We start from the raw sequence: 16,347 nt of genomic DNA, 5'->3' as shown, positions 1-16,347 counted from the left end.
AGTGTGAGGGTCATCCTATGGAAAGTGGTCACCATAATTACCATTCTGTTTTAAGTGCAGGGCTTGTCTGACTTTTTCATCAGGGCTCTGTCTTCTGGCTAGACGTTTCTTTCACCAGGAAAGAAAAACATGAGACGAAACTGGTTCTTATGGGAATAGGTAGAGTTCAGAGTTTACTGACTACTTCTGAATGGCTTTAAATCATACTAGATAATGCAAAACAAGTAATTACAGCACTCCGTGGTAGGAGTTTTATTATAATTTCCATAATATTGGCCATAACGTATACTCGAAGAGTCCATGCTGTATGATGAGGGCATTTTATTTTGTCTTAATAATACAATTTCCTTCTTATTGCAACGTTGTAGTTGCAAATGTTATCTTGCCTGCACGATTGTTCTGATATTGCCAGACAAGACTTCTGTCCTCACCTGACAGGACTTGTGAACTGTGTAACCCTTCCTGATCTTGGCTGAGTTCACCACCTACAGTGTACAGACAGTATTGTGCTTTAAGACCAAGCAGGATTTTGATTTGATCTCTGAAGCTTCTCTGCCATCTGCACTGGAACTGGTGTCTGTCAGTCCTGTGCCACATTGGTTTGCTGGCCATGTGCCTGCTGGTTCTTTTTTTAATCTATCTGAGAGCTGAACTCCCGCAATGAGATTGTCCTGAGAGCTTGAGGGACGATGAGGTCCTTCATTTATTACAGCTGAAATCATTAGTGAGGATTTGTTTTTTCATGAGAAATAGAAGTACAATGTAATATGTATGTCACATGTTGAATTGGGAGGAAATCAAGCAAACTGTTGGGCATTTATCCAAAAGGAGAGTTGAGTCAGTGTCCCGCTCTACCTGTTTCAAGGAGGTGGGATCATCTCTCATCCCTGCCTAAACTGGTATCTACAAATCTGATTTGGTTGTGGATCTGGATTCAGTTCAGTTCTCCTGAATAGTTTGTCAGCAAGCAGTAGTATGCTGTCCCCTTATTTTGTTGTTTAATGCAATTTCACCTTAATTTTAGTCAATTTAAGATAGATAAAGGTGCAATTCATGTAATGATTGCAACTTATTCTAAACTGATTCGATCCAGGATTAAGAACACAGATAAGTAAAGTAAGAGAACTCAGGCATGATTTAGTTGAGCCACAAGGAGGACATATGGCTTAACAATCCATAAATATTTTCTTGAATATGTAGCATTCAAGGTCTTCTTTAGCCACTACTGTACATTAGGGCTTACTGTACGTAATCAGAGATGTTGTTATTTGGGTCATTCTTGAAAAGGATAGCCAAGATATTAAAGACAAAAAGTGTCTGAAGAGAAAAAAAAGATTATGTACAAACTTTCACAACATAATTTAAATTCGACAACTTGTTTGGTGTACTTCATTTACCATAATTCCAAAACAATTTTCCATCTTAATTTTCTGGCTTTGCACTGACATCAACAACTCAGTGGGTGATCAACCTGTGAGCCTAAATTCTTAAATAGATACATCCATACATACATGCATACAGACACATACAAAACACCCAGACACATTGTGTAGCTTTTATTTGTGGTGGTATTAGAGAGGCTTCAAAGAAAATGTGGAGCTGGTATGTTTAATGGTTCAGTCTGTAGCCTACATGCTGCTTGGCAGGCAACAGCATCTCTTGCCTTCAGCCTATAAGCCAGCTATAATGTGAGCTTGTAAAAAAGAGAGGAAAAAAAGTCCCTCTCTTATCGATTCTGCCTCCAACATAGCAACTGGTCGCTGATTGGCCGATGCGCTGCACGTTCTCGGCCTTCCATTGGCTGGTCGGGTAGCGTGAAAACGGTGGAATCGGACGGAGACAGAGGGGAGGAGAGACGCGATTGGCTGCGGCCAAACTGAAAGCGAAAACCTCCTTTTCTCAAAGCCTGCGAGACAGTTGATGGTGTGTGTATTTTAGGCGTGACTCCAAAGGTAATTCGTCCTGTTGCCCTCCCCCCCTCTCCAGCCAGGACTTATTTAAATTGAGAACTATAAAGCAAAATGGCTATGAATTTAAACGAGCGAGTTCCACGACTGAAGTGTGCGGACGAGGAAAGAGAAAGGAGGGAAAGTAGAGGCAGACTTTATAAGTAGAGAAAAGACGAGGGGGCTGCGTCTTAAACTCAGGGAGCTAAGGAAAATAGGACTGAGCAGTGTAAGCTAAACTGCTGTCAAAGCAAATAGCTTTGGGGTGAAGCCAGGTGGGAGTGTGTTTCAGGTTAAAGGAAATGTAGCAAAGGCCAAACTTGACCTTTCCAGCCTTCATTTTTTATACCATCCTGTACAGGAGTGAGAGAAATGCACTTTTCAAGCACTCTTTCCTGTCCCTCCCCTTTTCCTGCCTGCATACCCCACACACTTTTTCTACCCACTCTCTCTCTCCATCTTTCGGACACTCATGCAGCCTGAGTGTGACTCAGCGCTGGTACAGTCTGTCCTATCTATCTATCTAACTATCTATCTATCTATCTATCTCCCTTGCATCTGGTCCATCCTGGCAGAGCATGCATGCTGCCTGTCCACCAGCTCTCTGTGCTGACACAGGTAAGAGGGAGTAATCCGTGGCCTGGAACTGAGGCTCTTCCCCAGTACATCCCCGTCCTGTGCACCTCATTAATCCCTACCTAACACAGACTTTATGTGATGGTTGAAATAGGCCACCTGTTGCTCTTGTCACGGAGGGCCAATGGTGATGTCACCCAGGGTTCAGCATCAACATCATCAGTATAGCCGCTATATCCTACAAGTGTTTCTTTGTAGATGGTGCTAAAGTCCAGTTTGGAAGATTTGGAACACATTAATTTTGTTTATCACATAACAATGGTGACTGTGTGATAAAGTTCTGGAGACGAAACTCGAGCTGCTCTCTAGCTGGCTGGTACCAAAATGTTTACAGTTGAGCTGCATTCCTTTCACAGGAGCTTTAAAAAAAAGTTTCAAAATACAGCATGTTTGATGGATTGTTTTCTAGTGACTCAACAGCGGCCAGACTGAGTAGGGAAAGGGCCTGCACATATCCTGCTATTGTCTTTATCGCTTCCTTTCCCTTCCATCTGTCCACAGTGTGTCCTCCAGTGCCCTCGCTGCCTCCTATCTCTGCTGACCCATGGATAAGCTCATCAGACTACAATGGCTCCACTAGAGACAGATGGTAAATTTTACTTACTAGTTATCTCTGTTTTCCACCCATGTCATAAAATTTTTTGTGTACATTAGTTGGAAAAATTCAAACAAATAACTCCTTAAATCTTTTTACATGGTTACCTTAAATTATATAAAAAGTGACACTGAAAAAAAGCAATGGATTATATAAGTTGACAAAACCCTCGTCAGTTTATTGTCTTTCAGCAAGAAAAAGGTCAGGATCTCACATTGCTTAGCTTCACCAGAGGAGTTTCCTCAATCCCCCAGTGGAGTTATATTTTTATAAGAGGCTTAATCACCCTCCTTCCACAAACCAACCTCAGAAATACATTTAACAGTTTCTCTGTACAGAGTATCTATTGTCCTCAAACTTGAAAAATGTGCCAAGTTCAACATGGATTCCTTTCCTCTTAAGCTATGTAGGCGGCATGTCATGAATAACATTCATAGCTCGAGCAATGCCACAGTTCAAGTAATGGAGGCAGGATACTTCCGGACCTCTGGCAGTTCACACAAACATCGGAGGCCACATCATAGCGACACCACCAAAGAGAGTGCATTTTTGTGGCAAATGTCAACCTCTCATAACAGCATTACCTTCTCCACCATCATCATCGTCATACATTGCAACAATAGAAATACTGTTGGATTGCACTTTCTTCAAGCTTTCATCTTGTGGCATGTTTATAGAAAAAATATATATAGAATACAAAAAGCTTATACTTCTTTGAGTAACAGAATATAACATACAGTACTTCAGATTATGTTTTGATCAGCACATCAGCAGGTGTACATAAATTGCCCTCCCCTTGCCCAAATGCATTTACCGGACTTAACAGGGATGTAGTTTTGCTCACTATTAAGTGCTTTGGTCAGTGGGTTTAACATTGAGTATGCTTGTACAATGGTATTCTACAGGATGTTAATGCTACATAATTATCCACTGTATATGAATGTCTATTTAGAAAGGGGCAAATTGTCAAGATGCACCACGACTTTTCACATATTCACACGTGGCATTTACCCAAAAATGGTTTGGTCCACCAAACCGATATGACGGATAACAGCCTGTTTACAGCACCATTTTCCCCTCACAAATGCACTACGTAGTTGTACCCTATGGAGTTATATTTTTGACTCATTCCTGAGCACACAATGGGACATTTCAAGCACAGTAAAAGTTTCTTTGCATGCACATAAATGATATTTTGTAGAGAAATTATTATCCCGCAAAGAATAATTTAATTTAAACAAACAAAATTCTATTTTGTGCTCAGTAGATGTGTTACTGTGTTTCCTGTTACCCACATGAGTTCACTCAGCTTTACTAATTTCCCCTCTCAGTGTTTCTCTCCAATCTGATTGCTAGTAGTATAATCAGTTATTAGGTAAGCCGCCCCACAGCTCCACAAGCACTTTACACAGTTTTGGTTACATACCTAGTTTTATGAATCTTTATTTAATTCTGTTTGTAAGCTGTTTGTAGTCTACTTTATTACCTTGCAGCATAGCTATCTTGGTAGGTTGCTAGCATATATATATATATATATATATATATATATATATGCAGTAGCCAACTAAGCTACTACTAAGCTTCCTTTATTATGCCAGATAAACAGCCAAGTTATTATAAATTAAAAAACTATAGTTCCTTGAAAAAATGGAACTTTAACTGTGCCTACAATTGTTGAGTCTAATATTTATATGGCTAGCTGACTTAATTGACTAATTACTATAAACCACCTTATAACATTCTTATAAAATGTTAGATTCATTTCAATTTACACATTGAGACAGGGCGAATGAGCATAAGAGTGTAACAGGTTATCATTGTGCGCTCATGTGGATATTAGCAAACAGGTAAATACATTTATTGAGGACAAATGTTTTTCTTAGCTCAAATTAAAACTTTCTTTGCCTGGTAATAATTTCTTTGTTTTTTAAGATATTTTTTCAGGCATTTTAGTGACAGCTGAGACACAGGAAGGCAGGGCTGGAATCGAACCCAGGCTGCTGCTGTAAGGACTCAGCCATAGTACATTGTACGCGAGCTACTGGGGCGCCCCAGATAAATAATCTCTACTAAATATAGTTTCTTTGCTTGCAAAAGATTTGCACAGTTTTTTTTTCTGTGCTCCAAAGTGTGCCATCACGCCCTCAGTAATGAGGAACAAATATATCTCCAAATTAAACAATTAGATTTCAAACCTAAATTTACTAAATAGGGAAATGGACATCGCTAGCAACATCAACTCTGGTTGTAAAAGTCAAACAAAGGTGCAGCACCTGTCAGTGAGCAATTTTTCTGGTTGTCAACATCCCTACCGAAAAGGTGTCCATTAAACAAATGGCAATAAATGAAGTACAAAAAAAAGTGTAAAAGCTTAAACAGTCTCTTTGAAAACAAACAAACAAAAAAAAAGTTCAAGCTGACATTCAAGTTCCGGTCCCACTTCAATCTGTGAAATCCCATTCACAAAAACCGATGGAATCACTGTAGTGCAAAACTTTACACAATGCACCTCGATGCAGTCATTCTCGCAGGATACAGTAAACATGTCCTTTTGTCTCTTTCCGTTGGATTACATTTCTGGAGCGGCAGGCGGGAGCCCCGTCGTGTGTTTTGGAGTCTGTAAGAGTTTGTGTTCCTCTGCGTGTTGAGAAGGCGTGGCTGCAGCTTTGGCGTGTACTGGATGTGACAGCCGAACATCCAGGGCGTCATTGTGTTGCGCTAAGGAGTGCAGGCGATAGTGCAGGACAAGGTCTTTCAGAGAGCAGTGGACGTCGTAGGGCTCAGCAAAGCCGTATCCGTGCGGTGTGCTGTAGACCATACAATGCTTCACTTCTTCATTCACACTGAAGAATGAAGGAAAAAAAATTGAAGAAATGTCATAAAAATTACACCATGTGTCATATTCATCTCAAAATTGATTCATTTCCCAGGTACTGCTTTCCAAAATGTTATACTCACACAACAGAGCAGGCGTAGCATCCCTGTTTGCTGCTCTCACGGATCAGGAACGTTCCAGGAGCTTTCCCTTGAAGCATCTCCTCGGCCTGCGTCCGGCTCAGTTCACCAACAAACCAACTTGTCTCATCCTGATGTGGCAGATTCTTCTCGTCTCCCTTCAACACATATGTGCTGAAAAAACAAGAGTCGTATTGTGACACCTCTGTAGCAATTCTGTATTTCATTTATAAGTTAGAAGTGGCATTCTTAAACATTATTCCTGGAAAGAATTTGTTGAAACGTACTCATCAAGGCTGTCACTCTGTGTCCCCAGCCAGTCATTTATGCGTTTCTGCCGTACTCCTTTGTGATTGAGCCAGCTGCAAGGAGAGGTGTAAAGAAAGGGTTAGTTTTAACATGAAATAATTATAAATCACAGAGCAGCTACAGAAACATTCTTTCCTTTAATGATTTGCAGTGATTTACCACACATATCACATACAGTATTCTGACACTACGTACTTAAGGTACTGGTCTCTGATGTTGCGTAGCTGGATGAGGTCAGGCCGCAAGCTGTTCATCTTCCTGTCTGTCTCTCTGTAGTCCTCCACCTGCGTTCTCAAGTCTTCCTCCAGATGGATTTTGCTGTCGTAGATCTCCCCAAGACGACACTTCAGCTTCTCATAATTTATCAGAAAGCTAACGAGGGGAAGCAAAGGTCACGGGTCTTAATAGAGCTCGACAAATATGGGCTACATGCACCCAGATTAAACTACATTTGGGGACATTTTTTGGACCATGACGTAAATAAGTACCTCTCCAGATCTTTGTCCGCCCCCTCGGACTGATCGTTCCTCTCAAACTCCTCTCCGTAGCGCTCCTGTTCACGACACTGCTCCTCGAAGATCAGCATCGTCTCATTAAAGGCCTCGATAGCTGTTCGCTTCATCTGGATCTCCTGCATCACGAAAAGAGTACATCATTAGCCACATACATGTTTCGAAAAGTATAGATGTTTTGGTTTTAGCACAGACATTAGAGACCATCGGAGTTCATTCAATAAGTCTTTTTACCTGTGAGGTCTTTGTGAAAGCTTCATAAAGACGATCAAACTCCTTTGTCTTCTCTTGATACTGACTGTGAACCTCCTTGAGCTTTCTCCCAGCGACATCGACACTGTCCTCTTTCACCTGAAGTCAAAAAATGACACTTACATATGTACAACTCATAACCCTCCTCCTTATTTAACGAAAACCTGTGTCATCGTCAGACAAAAGCATAAAATGATGGTGCTCACTAACCTGCTGGAAGCGGGACACGGGATGGGTGAGCATTAGGTCCAGTGTGGCGTTGTATTCCACCAATGGATGGTGCTGATAGTGCCAAATGAGCTCCACTACTGAAGTGAACGTTAGGGGGTCCGAGAAGCCGTACTTCCCATCACGGTGGTAAATCTTGATCAGCTTGTTGTGCCCGTCTTTCCTGAAAAAGTGAAACGGCAAAAGCACAGTTAGATTATTGATGTAAAAGTAAAATATATAAAATAAAATATTTGTGCTGGATCATGAGATTGTATGTTTACCTCAACGTCAGCGTAAAGTCTCCTTGCAGCTTTGTGGATGCGTCACGCACCAGAAAGGAGCCATCAGGGGTGTCTCGGAGCTTCTCGTTTACCTCATCCCTGGGGGAAAATCAGTTAACGGTTAACATACAACATACCAGCACATTAAACAATCAAACAACACACACTCAGCAGACTTTCAGTGTTTGTAAGAATACAGGGCTGTTAACGTTACGATGCTTTACCTGGCTATGTCTCCCCAATACCATTCAGCGTCCTGTAGCGAACACACAGGCGGCGAAAGGCAGTTGTTGTTCATGGTGGAGGACACGGGCTTTGTTGACCTGGGAGGGAGAGCTACGAGCGAAAGGGGAAGAGAGATAAGAAGATAAAATGCAAAGGATCAGGATGACAGTTTCTTAGAAAGAGATCCATCAGAAATGTGTTGTGAGATCAAGTGAAGCACTGTAAACACGACTCCTTCAATATTATGACAATTGCAATCAAGCGTGTGTGTTAAGGAAACACAGTGTTCTCAGTGTAACCCCCCCCCCCCAAACCCCCAACACGCACACACTCTGTCACACCCCTACTTGATGGAGCCTGTCAAGATCTGAGGACAAGCCCAGGCATGTTTCCAAGAGATATCACTCACCAAATCATTACCAAGATCTTAGTGTAGTCAGCACTAAGAAATGGAAATGTAGCAGATAGACCTCATTTCTGAGCACTATCAGGCAACAGCTATGAAACACGTTTTCTTTTATTATTCCAGATATTCTCATTATTAGGCTTTCAATTGCCTGCAACTCTTCCAAAGTAGATTAAAGTCCAACTTCTGAAGTTTGCAGCAGCCTTTGGCACTGTCCTGAACTGCATGAAAGACATTAAATAAACCATAAGTCATATTTTGAGCCTCTTGGATCACCCCTCCCATTCTATAATGATTGCACGCTTACAGATCCCCTTAAGTTTTCCGTCAACCTTAACGGAATAAAATCTAGGTCTGGCCGAAAGATTGAGCGTTTTCCTAAAAATGAAAAAGAAAAAAAAAAAAGGAGGGCAAACCGCATCAAGAGGAGGTGAAGGGCGATATATTTCACTGCAGGACAAAAGGGCCTTTCATGAGGCAGTTGGGGAGAACACAAGCGCACCCTCAGAGAGGAGAAAATGTGGGTTTCTCCCACCATCCGCTCTCCTCTTTTTCTGACCTTAAAATAAACAAAAGGCAGGTGCAGCAGCACAGTGGCAGGCACAACACGAAAAGCTGCGGCTCCTGAACTCAGCAAAATGAAATATGCCCCCCCCCCCCCCCCCCCCCGTCTCCTGCCAAGAAACTCGACTGGCTTCCAAAACCCACATGCGCATACCAGTACAGACAAGAGCCACGTAATTTAAGTATGGAATAATAAAAATAATATATATATATATCAATTCGGTCGGTTCGGTTTTGCTCTGTGTCCAATCCAGAAAACACATGAGGTTAAAGGTTAAGTCTTAATAACCAAACACAGCAAACACAGACCTTACAGGAACAATACAGGGCATCTGTATTGTTCTTATGGCGTGTCATACTTAATTGTATTCTATCAACTGTTATCAAGTTATCAATAATAATAAAATAATTAATGTATGGGGGCTAACATTATGGTGCCGTTTTAATTAGCTAAAGTCAGATGAATGTGGCTGGAGTTATTTGGGATAAGGCACAACAGGGCTGAATCACAAGTGTTATACACTGTGAAGACAATGTAACCGCGCGGAGGTCAAATGACAAATGTAAATAAAACATGAACTGTTGGTGAGTTGCCGGAGTTTAGTCATGAGACGAGCTGTCTAGTCTGCTTGCCTCTAGCCTACTTTCAGAGCTAGCACACAAATTAACCACGGCTGGCTGCAGAGGAGAACAAAGCGGCCGTTTCATGCGGCGCTCATTAACGCACCCTCAACTATATTCCCCATCCAAATGCACTCTTTACACTGGCAGAGACCTTTTAGTAAAGCTTTTCTTTTTGGTCCAGGAGGAGATGCAAAAGCGCCATGCATTTCCGTCCGAGGCTGTCATATGTGCTGGGACAAAAGAAAAGAGGCAAGCCACTGCGCCTGGTCCACAGAAAGGTATTACGTAATTGGCAAGTGAATTGCGCTATGCATGCCTGGGCAATGCCACTGGGGTAGCGCAGCACCGAGGACCTGGCCATTATAACGTCTTACTAACACCTGCACAGCAATTTGTCAGATGTCAGCTTTAACACAGCCTCAACGCAAGATGATGCCAGCGAAAGAAGACAGCAGAAAATAGAATAAAACGTTTTCCGACCCCCCGCGGATCAGACAATGGCTGCCTTTAACCCTAACTTACCTGGTGGTGCTTGATCCATTTCGATGTAGAATAAACCTTCGGAAGGATAAATCATTCCTGTTCCCAAAGAGTAGTCCAGGTTGCTCTTGTTGTCTTAGCGCGTAATTGGGGGGGAAAAAAGGGGAAAGAAATGCACGTTTCTTTTGCCGCAAATGAACCTAATTTAGGCTAGTCGCAGACGCCACGTCCTACATAGATGTGGACAAACGGAAAACTCCTTCGATTCCGAGTCCATAAAGCATCCCAAAGTCCAGATGTATTGTTTCAACATAGCCTGTCTAACTGGGGGAGGGAGAGAGAGAGAGATTGTCAGTTCGTGCCTTCTCGCTGTGCGGCGGAGCTCTACTTTACTTCATCTCGGAAGTGGAGCGACTTTAAAGGGCTGCTCGCGACATCATCTTGGCGCGGTCCAACCTGCTGCTCCAGCGGAGGGGGGGGTGATTATCTTTCTCGCAGTAGTCACTCGTCACGTAAAACACATCCAGTCAAGTTTATATTACATAGATAAACGAGTAGATGCACTTTTAAGTATAATCTGCAAAATAATGTTTTATTTGCTGAATCCCACCCGAATGTACTTAATGTGTGCCACTTTAGTAACCTCTAAATTGTAATGGTACATTCCAAACCGTTTCATTCAACTCTCCTCGAACTGCACTGTAACAGCTGAAAAATTCCTTTCAGGGCATGAATGGAAAAGAAAAACCTAGTCTAATAGCTTGAATGGTTAAAAAAGAACATGATCTAACTTATACCTTCTTTGCTGCAATACTTTAAACAACTAGGAATTAAAGTTTCACTGCCACTTTAGGTTTGCCCTAATTCAATGGTGAGTGATTAAGTTGCAATAGAATGACATAATGCTATAGGTTTTATGACATTTAAACTGTCTTCAGCTGTTTGGCATCCAGAGAGCACCAGGCTTACACCCGCTTACACCCTTTGTCTGAGAGGTGACAGAGTAGTCTGCCGAGCTGACAAGTGTGTATTATATTCTTGTTGAGCTTGTCAAACACGTTCAGCAGCAATAATAGCATCTTGACTGCCGCCACTCATATTATTGCTGCTCTGAGATTGTCTGTTGAAGAAGCAATAGGTAATAGCAGGTGTGTTAACACCTGTACACATCAGTGACTTGAAAATTAATGTAAGGCAGAAATACTTGATTAATTTACGATGAGATATTCTGCTATTTCTATCTTCATATGCCAAAAAGGGCCAGAGTATCAAGATTACTGTCTCCCTATGTGTTCATGTTGGATGAATACATGCATTGTTGTCCATTCATGAAACAGAATGACATTGTGGTATAAATTTAAACAACCAGCGCCTCTTCCACCAGCTGACATTAGTGGCTGTAAGGAGAGTGAAACAAGGCCTCTATGGTCAGAGGTCTGTCTCTGTTGGTGTCCAGGCGTTTATGGCTGGTCCCCTTTTGACCCAAGGACAGAGAGCTGAGGAGCTAAATGCCTCCAGCATTCATTTTTCCCATCAGTAAGACAATTCTTGTCCAGTCAGTGCCCATGAAACATCCTAAACTAACTGCTGCCATGATGGAGCAAAAATCCACTCACATGTGTGTGGGCAGGTATTTCAGACAAACACATGAGTTTATTAACATTTTTGTCGAAAACAATGTATGCTGTATGCAAAGGCTGTTTAATTTGCCAAATGGTATTGGTGGGATGTTGGCAAGTTTCTTTTAGACATTAGATCCACCATTTGACAGGTGTGTAATTGTGTAGGTGTGCGCATGTTGGGTGAATGTGCTCACGTGTGTCTGTGTGTATTTGTGAGTGCAATGTTTGCTCGTGTGCTTTACATACGTTCCTACTTTAAGAAGACTGGAAGCCTGTCACGGCATGTCACTTGGCTGCTGCCCAAACCTCCCCCCTCCCCCGTCCTCCCTCCCCCGGTGTAAGAAGACCACAATTTGCCCCCTTAACTTCTTGGTCTGACCTCTGTGACACATTTCACTACCACCATCCTTTTGAGACACAACAGCACCGGGGCTCCAGACATGTCAGTGGGGGACTGTGACACATGGGCATAATCAGCTCCAGTCTCTGGGCTTTGTGTTTTGGATATGTTGCCTCTATGATCAGTTTTAGAAAAAGCAGAAATATTTGGGGTGTGTTGTGTATTTGCATGTGTGCCCCATTTGTGTTGTGTGCGTGTTGTGGCCCGGGTGAGGGAGGGCCGACTTGCAGGATAAACCTTTAGGCTTTGCACCCCAGATCCAGGCAGTCCTGATGGGATCAGTGAACGCTAATCGTAAGATTAACGGGATAGGCTGATACGGCAAGCCTGCCAGCTGCCTGCTAGCTGATGTGACTCATCTTGATATCCACTACCGCAATATGCCACTGGACTGTGGGAGTGCTGGGAAACGCTGCACGAGTTTTAAATTAATAGACAGATGTTTCTCTGTGCTAAATGTAGATAACAGTTCAACTCTATTTCTGTTAGATTTACATTTTTGACACTGATCTGACAAGCAACTTAGAATGACTACAGATGGACTGTTACAGGCTGCAAATATTAAGGAGAGTAGGTGTTAGAGACTTTATAGTTTGGTCATTCCTATGGTCAGGAGATCAGTGTCAACAAGAGAAATACACATATATAAGAGCTCAGGAGAACGGCAAACAGGATTGGCTTTTGTGTCCTTAAGGTTATTAGGTCAGTATGGTTCAGTGTATTGTACATGAACTCTGTCGTGAAATTACGGAAAGAGCTTTAATCCCCATATTTAAGAGTGTTAAATGTGTACATGATAGGCCTCCTGCTGTCAATCACTTAGCCACACTAAGTCATAACAACCAGTATTTGTAGAATCAGTGGATTAATCTCCTCGCTTTTTAGAGTAATGCCTGTTTAGACTTTTTTGCAAACTGTGTCAAGGAACATTATTCATCAACTGTTTTCATATTTCCTGTGCAGCACAATGTAGGACACATTTTATCAGCGTTTGTTTTGTTTGTTGTCAATCAGAAAAAGACTCAACATCACAACATGGAGAAACCATGTCAGGGATTAGTTCAGTTCACCAATGCTGGTATCTGTGTCATGGTCATGCATTGTAGCCCTGGGTGAATTGCACATCTCTCAAATCTTCTGTACTGTAGTGTGCTGCTATTCACGGCCATTGAAGGGATGCATAATGGTCTTGGCAGGGCGTTCGACATTCACCATGGAGAGACTGTGGGGTTTCCCTGATTGGCGGCCAGAACCAGCACACAAAGCACGCAGTAGTCCTGCCAGAGGCAACTCAACTGTGGGCAGAGTGTAGGGCGGCTATGGTCTGGCCCCCAGGACCCTGCCATTGTGGAAATGTAAGTGGGGACAGTGTCTGAACGGCTTGAGTTGGAACAGAAAACTTTGGATGACCAAAACTATGAGCTTCAAATAGCTGGGCCCTGGGAAACATAGCTTGTTCTTTTAAGGAGGTCAAAGAGAAGCCAGAAAGAGGAAAAAAAACAGAAAACCAATGTTTGGTGGAGGGAATGTCAAATTGGAGGCTACTGTTACTATAGACATCAGCAAAACTGACATACCGTTTTTCCAAATGCTCCAGTGTCTATCTGCTTCTCTGTCTGTCAAGTCCAGCCCTCTCCCTCTCTTTCTCCATCATCCGCATTAGCAACCAGTGGTCATACCCACCACTCATCGTCTGTCACTCCATTCTGCCAGAGCCTAATCTTACTAACAGAGGTGACAACTGAGGTACTCGTGGCATGCCACCGCATAACGTTTGCCAGCTGAGGGTCTTGAGAGAGTTATGCCGAGGATGATGATCCTGTGGTATCAGCGGCCTCTGTCTCTCCAGAGACCTTCCCCACCTCTCCGCTTAAGTGGTGCAACAAATAAAGGTCTGACCACGAAGAGTGTAAGTGGAATATATCCATGCTGTCAGTTTTTCAGCCCTTGTATCATTAGGTATGGATCAATGGAGGTTTTAAGGCTGCACAGCTAAGGATTACTTTCATAGATGAATAATCTGTTGGTCATTGTTTTCAATGGATCGTTTTGTTGTCAGAAATAATGAAAAATTCAAACATTAAAGTTTCCCAGAGCCCAAAGTGGCATCATTACATTGCTTGTTTTCTCTGACCAACAGTCCAAAACACAATTTTAATCAAATTTGAATTATATTCTAAAATAACAGATTTAAACAAGCTGTATTTTTGCTTTATAAATGACTTGAACAACTATTCAAATTAAACCAGTCATTTCAGGACTAGTCATAAGTAAATGCTGGAATTCTCAATTGTTCTAAAAACAAAGACTTTCTGATTCAGTCAGCCCACCTGCACATTGAAATCAGCAGAACTTCTGCGATGCATCTTCAACTATGAGTTAACTATGAGTCTTTACAGAGAGGTGTCATGTGTGTCAGAGAGCAAAGGATTCGTAGCTGAAAGGTCAGCGAAGTTAACACACACACACACGCACACACACACACACACTGACACGTAAGCACACACACAATCCCAGGCTTTCATGCACAGCAAAATTGAGAAGCTGAGACCTCTTTCAAGCTCCTCGGCAGTTGCCCCCGTTGTATAAAAGGACACTACTCTCCTCGGCTACAGAGCCATCACATCAGCACTATAACTCTATTAGGCACAGCTCCAGGACACACTAAGCAACCCACGGCCCACAATGGCATCATTGTCAGTGGGGATTGCAGCCATTGTCGTCCATGCTACAGGATTTATTCCCCTCCTCCCATATTGTGACCTTCACCTCTGACCCCGGCTGCCATCTCACATGCCCTGGGACTGAGAGCTTGTGAGGCTTCATGCCTTCTACGTCTTAAATGCTCCTTTACAATGACCCAAGCCTGCTAAGTGGCTTCTCTCCACAGCACCAGTGTTGAGATGATTCAGGTTAGTGTCAGCAAGGAGAGAGAGAGAAAGCGTGGGGGGGGGGGGGGGGGGGGGTGTTAGTTGGAGTACGGAGTTGTGGTTGGACTGATTGACCCTTAGAAAAGGTCAGTTGGAAGGCATGAGAGGAGAGGAGATTCCTAAATGGCTCTTTTCTCTCCCTTTTCTCCCCCTGGCCAGGGCAGAGGCTCTGTATGGTTATTTATGAGCGTGTGGGAGAGCGAGAGGGGCTGCCGTGAAACCCACCAGCCCTCTTTGTTGCAAGGGCTGGGCTGAGGTGCCTGTCATTGGTTCGGTTCTGTCATATATACATGCACATACACGCAAGCGCTCACACACTATTAAGAACCCCTCCCAGAGCTGCAAGGACAGAGGAGAAGACTCTGTTGCGAGGCAGATTTGGAAAATGAGGTGTGCTTCACACAATAGCTGTCAGCAGTTTGATAGCTGCCTCTCAGGCATCTAAACCCCATGAAAGGTCCAGAAACTGGAGGCCACCGACATTATACGGAACCAAAGCTGGCAGATATGTTAATATTCACATTGTGACATAAGTCGGGATATCATCTGGGATTTTGTTTTTGTTGTTTTTTTTGCTGTGTTATAGCTAAATTGTATGATTATTTAATTTCGTGTGACTCTTCTAATTAAGTGCCTCTATCTGACGCCCTTGTTGCTGATGATTTTTAAAAAGTTTGTATTGAATATTATATAAAAGTGTAATTAAACATATCCAAAGTATTGTTATGTTATCTGTGCTGAAATAGAAAGTCTGTCCTGCTCTATTCTGAACACGCACAAGCCCAGTCGAATCACTTCTTACAGTAAATACATGTGTGAGATTGTCATGAGTCACATATTCCTCATGTGTTTGATATTCTAGAGAATAAATTAGCTGTGCCTTCCCAGAATTGCATAAAGTTACTGTTCACACCACTACAGCGCTCTGCCAGTGTACCACACACCACTTTTTTTCTTTTCCTGACAAAGTTAAATTAAGCTTGAATTTCACGCTTAAGTCAAATGGTCATGATGTCATGGTTTGAGGACAGAATGACTCGGTTTGTCTGTTGACTGAGAAGGCCTATTCTTGCATGTTTGGGTGGGAGCATAGCATATAATTGCAGAGCGGGATAGCATGAGGGGATGGGGGAGGGAGAGAGTTAGCACGCAACATGAGTTTTGGCCCACAGTTGCTGGTGTGGGTGCCAAACTTGTCCAGAGGGCTGCTGGGTATATCTGTGCGCGAGGCGAGTTTCTGCTCTGCCTAGAGGCTTGCACTGTTCCAAGACACATCTTTCATTTGCACACGCTGAATAGCTTAGGGGAGCCCAAGGCAGTTTGGACTGGGGACGGATCTGGCTTTTTGGACTTTTTAGGGGATGTTGGGTGGTTGCCTGGCTGTGTGTGTGTGTGTGTGT

The 16,347-nt window shown here is 42.8% G+C and overlaps 1 protein-coding gene across 4 annotated transcripts; it reads right to left on the bottom strand.

The window, feature by feature from the left end:
• Positions 1–3,323: 3,323 nt before the first annotated feature.
• Positions 3,324–10,361, bottom strand: LOC139296113 (phosphatidylinositol 3-kinase regulatory subunit gamma-like). Of its 4 annotated transcripts, none has more exons than XM_070918414.1 (10): positions 10,038–10,361; positions 7,921–8,032; positions 7,697–7,795; positions 7,409–7,596; positions 7,188–7,306; positions 6,930–7,072; positions 6,637–6,813; positions 6,420–6,494; positions 6,136–6,306; positions 3,324–6,020 (listed from the first exon to the last, which is right to left on the bottom strand). In XM_070918414.1, the coding sequence occupies exons 1-10, from the start codon at positions 10,090–10,092 to the stop codon at positions 5,747–5,749; spliced, it is 1,413 nt and encodes a 470-aa protein (XP_070774515.1). In that variant the 5' UTR covers positions 10,093–10,361; the 3' UTR covers positions 3,324–5,746. The 4 variants fall into 4 exon arrangements, with proteins under 4 accessions (XP_070774515.1, XP_070774514.1, XP_070774516.1 ...); XM_070918413.1 differs by having other exon boundaries at positions 7,188–7,304; positions 7,416–7,596; XM_070918415.1 differs by lacking the exon at positions 6,136–6,306 and having other exon boundaries at positions 7,188–7,304; positions 7,416–7,596.
• Positions 10,362–16,347: the final 5,986 nt, after the last annotated feature.

The sequence above is a fragment of the Enoplosus armatus genome, chromosome 14 (assembly GCF_043641665.1).
Source record: "Enoplosus armatus isolate fEnoArm2 chromosome 14, fEnoArm2.hap1, whole genome shotgun sequence".
NCBI lineage: Eukaryota > Metazoa > Chordata > Actinopteri > Centrarchiformes > Enoplosidae > Enoplosus > Enoplosus armatus.
The sequence above is the reverse complement of the archived record's forward strand: the minus strand, read 5'-3'. Positions and strand labels throughout refer to the sequence as shown.